At 44.8% G+C, this 8,501-nt stretch overlaps 1 protein-coding gene across 2 annotated transcripts; it reads left to right on the top strand.

Annotated features, from left to right (window-relative positions):
• Positions 1-898: 898 nt before the first annotated feature.
• On the top strand, positions 899-8,291 carry LOC144133150 (JNK1/MAPK8-associated membrane protein). 2 transcript variants are annotated; one of them, XM_077666015.1, is made up of 7 exons: positions 899-953; positions 2,066-2,142; positions 3,666-3,820; positions 4,285-4,497; positions 6,045-6,214; positions 6,899-6,975; positions 7,708-8,291. In XM_077666015.1, the coding sequence occupies exons 3-7, from the start codon at positions 3,708-3,710 to the stop codon at positions 7,921-7,923; spliced, it is 789 nt and encodes a 262-aa protein (XP_077522141.1). In that variant the 5' UTR covers positions 899-953; positions 2,066-2,142; positions 3,666-3,707; the 3' UTR covers positions 7,924-8,291. The 2 variants fall into 2 exon arrangements, with proteins under 2 accessions (XP_077522141.1, XP_077522140.1); XM_077666014.1 differs by lacking the exon at positions 899-953 and adding an exon at positions 1,608-1,938.
• The last annotated feature ends 210 nt before the right edge of the window (positions 8,292-8,501 follow it).

The following is an 8,501-nucleotide window of genomic DNA, read 5'->3' as shown; positions in this document are numbered from 1 at the left end:
TGTGACAGTGACACAACACCAGGAAAATGCCTTAATGAGCTCCCTATCCCATCGCATAAAAATTTTTAGCCATCCTTTCACAGGTCTGTCGCTGCCGAAACAGTTTTTTTAGTGCGCTAGCACTAGGGCTTCCACTTAGTTGCTTGTCCATTTTTTTTTGTGACATCATCATAACCTGCCCAACGGATTGTGAGTGAACTGCCCACCATAGCAGGTGGCAGTTCAGATTATTAATCGTGAGAGGGTACTCACTCGCCACGGTGGCTCAGTGGTTAGGGCGCCCGGCTACTGATCCGGAGTTTCCGGGCTCGAACCCGACAGCTGCGGCTGCATTTTTATTGATGCAAAACGCTAAGGCTCCCGTGTGCTGTGCGATGTCAGTGCACGTTAAGATCCCCAGGCGGTCGAAATTATTCCGGAGCACTCCACTACGGCACCTCTCTCTTCTTTCACTCCCTCGTTTATCCCTTCCCTTACGGCGCGGTTCAGGTGTCCGACGATATATGAGACAGATATTGCGCCATTTCCTTCCCCCCAAAACAAATTTTTATTATTATTATGAGAGGGTACACGGGAAGAGCAATCTGGGTCTCTCAAGCCCCACCAGTGGCAGCACCTGGGCGCACGACAAGGCCGCCGAGACGAGCGTTGCAAACAATATTCTTTGAACGGTAAAGCCTCGTTAAATCAGTTTTTCTGATATTTTTTCCGCTCAATTAGCCCAAATTTTTGTAAGCGCTTCAGTTGAAGCAGACGAAACGGCCGGAACGGCATATTCAAAGGGCCCGCGCTTCTTGCAACGCTCGCCTCGGCGGCCTTGTCGTGACGCTTTTGACTGCTGAAAACAGATGGCGCCACTGCCGCGAATCAACGAAAAAAGATCGTTTGCGGGTTTTGGTTCACCGATCTCTGCGTAGACGACTACGATTTCGTATCATGCACGGCTCAGCTAAGTAAGTACCGTTGTCAAACTTGCTACGATACAAAATTTACCATAATACGCAAGCTCTGTGTGCAGTTTCATCGCAAATGAGGCAGCGGTTGAGGCGGGGAAACTTTTCAAAGTCCTCATGATAAAGACGCACAATACTGTATATGGGCATTAATTCATTAACGCTATCACGGCATACCCTTAAGACAGAGCTTAAGTGCACGTTCCAGTTTTAGTGCGCTAACACGAAGGTCCTACTCTACGATTTGGCCGATCTTTGACGCCTGCTTGACCTTGAAAACCAAGTGACCGAGTCTCGGACCGAAACCATGCCAAAACCGAAACTGAAGTGAAAGCAGTGTTAAAAACCCAAGTACTATGTACCTGATTTATATTAAGCCTAACCACGCTAAATCATCTATTATTAATTTTGTTTTTTTATTTTTTTGATGAGTTCACTTCTTCCGAAACTAGCACATAAATTCTGCATCATTGTTGGCGAATGCTGTTGTAATGTTACTAAAAAAGTATTTTTTTTGCTTCTACATTTTAGCTTGGCTACATAACTTTTTAAATGAACTCGACTTGTAATTCAAAATATTTTTGCTTAGTTATTAACTCTACGCTAGCGCTTTTTTTAGCATTGCGACAGCAGCATGGAAATGCCAGTCCTAACAGGAGTCGCAAAACCGCTTGTTGATCGTTGCTTGTGTTGGTTGTGCGACGGTGTAAAACTTGTTTCTTGACTGGTAGGCGTTAGGCTCTTACCGCTGCATTCTGGCAAAATGCAAGGGTAGTAAAAAGAAGTAAACCGGCTCTTGAATGCTAAGACACTTCCATATGCGTAGACGCGAAGCTACATAGCATGCGTCCAGAGTCTTCATCGTCTGCTCGGGGACGCGCGTATCGCACTTAACACTTTCGCTCTCACATTGCGAGCCGATGTGACGTTTCGCACAGTCTACCGTTCAAGGCCCGATTACACACTATGAACAGTTACCATTACGGTAAGTAACGCCAGCCCTTAAAGAGTGCCCATGTCTGAACGTCTGGGCCATAACTTCGTTCGAACCGCGCTGCTGCCAGCTCTAACTGATCGTTGTCCCTATTTGTTGCCTATTTATGGTTTCGCAGAGCGGAGCAAAACTCACTGCCCTGGACTGTACTGTGGCCGAATCAGATTCGAGAATGGTTCCTACAGTGACTGTGGGGTACGTACGTGTGCTGCGTGCAACTTTCTCTTGCCTGACGGGCTTTCGGTTTTCATAACGCGAGAAATTTATCTAAAGGGGGGCAGTGCAGCTCGCACTGCTGCTTGTATCGCCATTCGCTATGACCTCGTTGTTGGATGCGCATCCCGCCCCGATTGGTCTGCTATAAAGCTAGACAGTCTTGGTGGTGCGTAGTTTATGGCACGCACCATCCATCGTCAACGCACAGCTGTAACACCGACATGGGGCATTCGCTGCGTGTCCGCTTCCACGTACCGTTAACAGGAATAAATTATTACCGGCGTCTCAGCTCTACCGGGGTTCCCTTTTGTTTTTTCTGCGAGCTAGTAAACTTTAATAGTCTCGCTAGCTTTTCATTGTGGCCTTGTGTGCAGTATACTTCAGATGGCAATTTGTATTGATAAGTTTTGGCATTTTTAAACTTTTATATAAGTTAATCGCGCCACAACGTTTCTGCTGCATCACCTAGATGCACAGAATGTTTTTGGATACCCTAGGCGTCCACTTCAATCGAACATTACAAGGATGCCAAAGAGTTTGTGGTTGCCCAGAAATTGTACCATTTATATGCTGTGATCTGGGTGGCCTTTCATTCGAATTTCACAGGATTTTGACTTACCTTGGTGATGAGGCACTCCTGTGCATTTTTATGTTTTTGTTGGGCTATGGTTGCAGACTACATGCTAGGCAACATTAGGTGCATGTTTTCTATGCATAGCTAGCAAAAGGCATGGGGATTGAGAACAGTATAGCATTATATGTTTCGTTTTAGGAGCAGTGAGTTGTCAAGGAACCGTCGTGATCATGTGGCCAAACCGTTGACCTTTACCATGAATGCACTTTCACTTGTTTGGCTCTTTGTGGGACCAGCGACAAAAAAAATATCATCTTTAGATGCAAGTATCCTTGGCACAGGCTAACGATCATGGAAAGTTGACAAGCTGTTGTTTGTTCATGCTCAGTGATTAATCATATGTTGAGCTATTGGTAATAGTTTGATAGGTGTTGGCATGAGGTAAGGACGCTGTTGGTGGCCTCTGCATATTTTCAGAAGTCATAGCTGAAGATGCTGTGTGGATATTAGTGGTTGTCAAGGTGCTCTTTTCAGCTTACTGACAAGCCACTGTAAATTTACACGCTTCTTTTCTATGAATGAAGTAGTTTTTAGCATTTATCTGTAGTAACTTTCAAGATGGTTAGAATAACTTTACACGCCTTGTTAGGAGTTCTTTTGAAAGATTATTTCAAGCTAGCTCTCCGTCCTGCGTATGATCGGTCTTTCGTGTTGTATATTTTATACCAGTGTGCAGTTAAACAACGGGTAGCACCCAAATCCTCTCATTTAAAAGAAACCACGGTTAGGTACACATAGCTTGGTGTCCTTATGTCCCACAGGGCATGTGGCTAGAAACTGATGGCCAAAAAGCTGTGGTTGTGGCTTTGGCCATGGACAGGCATAACTGAAAAGTGGAGTCAAGTCTGCCCTCTCCGCACCTGTGCAGGCCTGTCCCCGGGGATTCCGGGTGTCGCAGGACAAGATATGCATGCCCTGTGCCGACCTGCCCCAGTTCTACGACTGGCTCTACCTGGGTTTCATGGCACTGCTGCTGCTTGTGGTGGAGTGGTACATCATTGACAAGACCATGCGTCGCCGAAGGTGTGTGCACGGCCGCTACACTGCGGTCGAGATGACTGAGTTATGTCAGTGAGCCTCCACCACGTTAGTGACTGTGACGACCAGTAAGTTTAGTTGGTGCTATGTCAGAAGGTACCATGCTTTTGCCCTTCCGTCAAGGCAGTGTTCTTTCTTTCTTGCACAACTCCTTCCTCTCTCCATCCAAGCTAACCTGAATAACATATGGATAACCTATATGGATAACATATGGATAACCTCTTACCTATGCAGCCATGTATGAAGTCTATGGTTTCAAAGACGTGGGTGGTATTTGTTATTCCGGTGAACTGCGTAGTGGAGCCAAAGCACGATCCGCGAAAAATCTAGCATGCAGGCCCTGGAATGCACTTTCTGCGCTTAACCGCAAAGTGGCGGTGGTGAAAAAAGTGCATTCTGACCTTTGTTGATCGCTTCTTTGAGGATCTGCTGCACTTCCTCTCTTTCAGCTTTACCCCAGAGGTGCTGGCACTGCATGCGTGCGCCCTGTTTGAGACGGTGCTGGCAGCGGTGGCAACCCTCCTCTCAACGCCACCCGTTGGCCAGATACTGCTCCACACCTGCCGGGTGCAGCGGCTGTCGGACTGGTACACGCTGCTCCACAACCCAACACCGGGCTACAAGAGCACATTGCGCTGCACCCAAGAAGCAGTCTACCCACTGTGAGCACCACCCTGTATTAAAGGGACACTAACAGCAACTCTGTCCAACTTTTGAATGCAATAGAATTTAGGTTGCCGTCATCCAAAAAATTTTCGGCTTCGCCGTAACGAAATTTGCTGATTGGTCAAGAGAGTCATGACGTCAATCAGCACTGCCAAATTTGAAAATCTGAGGAATGCGACATTCCAATACTTTCCATTGGATTATCCTGTGGGATTATAGTAGCAGAACCCACTCTTCCCCCTTAATCTACCCACTAATCCCTATTATAATTCATTTTTGTAGTCCATTTTCTTGGGTGGGCCTACTTGCATTATTTTGGAAGTCCTTTGGAATTTTGGGGGGGGGTGGTCCAACTTGCAAATGCTATCGTGGTAAAAATCAGTTCTTTGGTGGCTTTTTTGCCTGTGTTGATGTTTGTCCGCCACCAAAAGATGTGTTTATGGTTCAGAAATGTGAATTTAAAAATTGACCTGCCACTCGTTTTGAACCCATGATATCAAAACTAAAAATGACACCATGGTCACCATTTGGGAGTGAATAATGGTGTGGGCTAGCCTCTGGGATCCTTGTGCGAGAATTTGTTTTACAAAAATCAACTGTTTTAAAATTTTTCTCCCACTGGATGATATGTCTAAGGGGGCTAAACAGCTTCACAAGCTCCAGGAAACCTACGTGATATTCTTGCGGTATTCTCTGGGCAGTTAATACAGTTGTGACCATGAACACCAATATGTACACCTCAGTGCTATGATTGCCCTATTTTACTTGTGATGCTCGAGAGGGACGACTGCTAATGATATAAGTCGATGAATTAAAGGGACCCTGAAATGATTTCAGTGGGCATATTCTAGTGCAACAGATCTATAGAGGTGGTCTCTGTGGGTAATCGAGTCAGATTTGAAATCTCTGCGTGGACCCTATAATTCAGAATTAATTTTTAAAAATCGATGCTTGCAGTAGCTCGGAACCGATGAGGGCGACACACCTCATCACACTTCCTCTACCCTGATGACGTCAGTGGGCAGAAGAGCCAGCCTTCAAGCTCGCCTCATCCGCCCACTGCTACTGCGAACTGTGATTTTTAAAAATTATATCTAAATTATAGTGTCCACAATACCCACAATACCCAATACCCACAAGGACCACATCTACAGATCTGTTGCACTAGAATACGCCCATCAAAATCATTTCAGGTTTCTTTTCAGTTCTGTGAACACAGCAAAACAAATACAAAGCAGCAGTATTAGAAATGTGTAATTTCATTTTCCCCTGTTTTCATTTTCAGCACCTAATTAACTAATGTCTACTGATGATTGTGTTATGCTCTCGAGGTTGGTACTAAAGCAAGCATATATCGTGCTGACATAAAAAAACATAAGTGCTGACTCATACGTGCACTAAACACATCTGAAAGTTCAAACATGTATTGAAACTGTTGGCCTAGTTTTTATTTTAAAACGAAAGGTATTCAACTTTTCTTCAAGTGCAGGAACCATGCTCTAAACAATTTTTTTTTTCCTCAATGTTTCTCTTTATTGTGCAGGTTTTCAATGATATTTGTATTTTACGGCCTCTGCTTGGCCTCCCTGCTGCTTCTGCGGCCCCTGCTAGTCTACAAGGTCTTCTCCGGCCAGGGGAAGAAGTCAGTGTTCCTGACTATGTATGCCATTCCTGCATTGGCTCTTATCCATGCCACAATGGGTGGCCTGCTCTGTGAGTGACATATATCTCGAATCTGCAGTACTTTTTGCATCGTAATGGTGCTGTGTCTGCGTGTCTGGTATTAGCATCAGCTATATTAACATAGCTCATACTGGAACTTGGTACTGATACAAGTACCAAAATCATATAGGCCAGTAATATACTAAATATAGGGTTATAGCCACACTGGACCTTTACAAGCTATGCATATCATGAGAAAAAAAATTGTGTTTCTGATTAGACGTGGTAATGTGACTGGCAATGGTGGTGTTTGTTATGCTGTCGAAGAAGCCTGGGCTGTCAAGCGCAATTACCCCCAGCACTTGCAGATCTAAAAGGGTGGCCTGAAATTTGGGAAGGCTGTGCACCATGACTGTGAGATCTGACCTTCGTTTACAGTCAGTGCTGGTTCAAATCAATTGGGTGTACAGTAGGGTGTGGTTAGCACATGCAGTACACATTTGGTGCTTGCATGATGCAAAACAAACCATTCATCCAATCCTGTGGGTTAGGTGCATGATTGGGCATGTGCGAAATATGGGACTACAGCTGTTTACGTTTGGATGTGAAGGCTTTAATAAACTGCAGGGTAGTGTCTGGTACAATCGTGCCTTACAGCGCATAAGATGTCGGCCGTTATGTACCAGTAGCGTTATGAGAGCAATGGTTACATGCTGGATCCTGTTTGTGTTTCAGATTATGCGTTCCCTTACATCGTCATCATACTGTCTGTGGTGTCGATGGCTTCTCACTTTGCATTCAGGCTCGATCAGGTGCGCTCACTTCTCTTAGTAGCTGTCTGGATTCAGTTGAATCAGTTCTTGCATGCAGCAGGTGCGTTTTGAAGGTTGTAGTGTCAAGTGCAGCAGCAGGGTAACTGAACTAGAGTAACGAAAAAAGCCACTTGCCTTCCATGTCTTCATCTCATTATTGATTGAAGAATGCGCACACCGAGAGCTAAAATTATCAGCCTCTCTTTGTGCGTTTGGATAAATCTTTCCGTAATATAGTACTAGCTCTCACTGTTTTATTTAAAACTGATGTTGTGTGGGTAGTAACAGTCTAAAGCTATGAAATCTGTTAATTTCTGGCAATGAATGGCAGTGCTTGTTGAGTATTTGAATATTGCTGCTTATTGCGAGTACAACAGGCAGATCTTGTTGAGAATGCTAGTGGAATGAGGATATAAGGATAAAAACATCTAACCTTGTGTGTTAGAGATAACACATAAACTTGTGTTGCTTCTGGGTGATGTAGTCTGGCAAAGATATACCAGTCTTAAGATGCACTGTCTTATGCAGCACCAAGTAAATGACCAAAAACTACAGAAATGTTTTGATTAGGGGTTTGTGCAGTCACAAATGTTACTGTTTGATAGTAATACTGGATTTCAGTTTCATTCACAGTTTAGCAAGGCATTACATGAATCCGTGGCAAATGGTGCTGCTTTGCTGGAGGCTACCATGTACACATTTATTGCATTCCTTTTTCTCTCTTCTTTCCAGTCCATGTGCTCCCTCTTGTCACAGACGATCAAGGAATCGCGGAACCTGACAATACTCATCGGTCATTGGTTCCTCCATGCCTACGGGATTATCGCCATCACCCAGTTGCGAGATCCGGTGTTCCACTGGGCACTACTTGCTGTCGTTCCTTTCCCGTCGCTGTTCTACATCCTGACGTCAAAGTTCACGGATCCTAGCAAGCTACATGTGGAGTGACATGCAATCTCAGTCTGTGCTGCGCGATGCGAGGATTATCGAGCGTTCTTTATTTCGTGGGACTTCGTCACGACGCTGGTTGCATGACCCGTAGGATGTAGCCTGCTATGGATCTGGTGAGCGCTATTTGCCGATTAAAGAGAGGTGTGCATTTGCATGCTGCGGAGGTCTGACACTTGGCCTCTTATATGCAATCAAGACGTCACGGCCAGTTCACACAACTGTCATCCGTGGCAAGAACGAGACTCGGCACTTCGAATTTTATAAACGGTGTGTATCTGTGAAAGTGTGGTAGGAAATTAATGTAAATATTAGCTGTTCTTGCGTGATTCTCAGTGTGAGTGCATAATAAAGCATCCGAACATTGATATTCTTGGTTGTGATCGTGTTTGTCACTTTGCGACCGAGTGTTTTTAATTTTTTGAAGTAATAATTGCGTCTGGACACTCGCTGTGCCAACTGCGGCAAGATTGAAAACTAAACATTTTGACATATTTGCCTGTCTGGTTAAGTTTGAAGACATAATAAACTGCACATCTCCAACCAAGCGCAGCCGTATTGTAGCAGACGACAAAATA

The sequence above is a fragment of the Amblyomma americanum genome, chromosome 5 (assembly GCF_052857255.1).
Source record: "Amblyomma americanum isolate KBUSLIRL-KWMA chromosome 5, ASM5285725v1, whole genome shotgun sequence".
In the NCBI taxonomy this organism is placed as follows: domain Eukaryota; kingdom Metazoa; phylum Arthropoda; class Arachnida; order Ixodida; family Ixodidae; genus Amblyomma; species Amblyomma americanum.
This window is presented reverse-complemented; position numbering and strand designations above follow the sequence as displayed.

Coding starts and splice junctions, on each gene's coding strand:
- LOC144133150 (XM_077666014.1), top strand. Junction 3,821..4,284: donor AAGACCATGCGTCGCCGAAG/GTGTGTGCACGG, acceptor CCTCTCTTTCAG/CTTTACCCCAGAGGTGCTGG. Junction 4,498..6,044: donor CAAGAAGCAGTCTACCCACT/GTGAGCACCACC, acceptor TTTATTGTGCAG/GTTTTCAATGATATTTGTAT.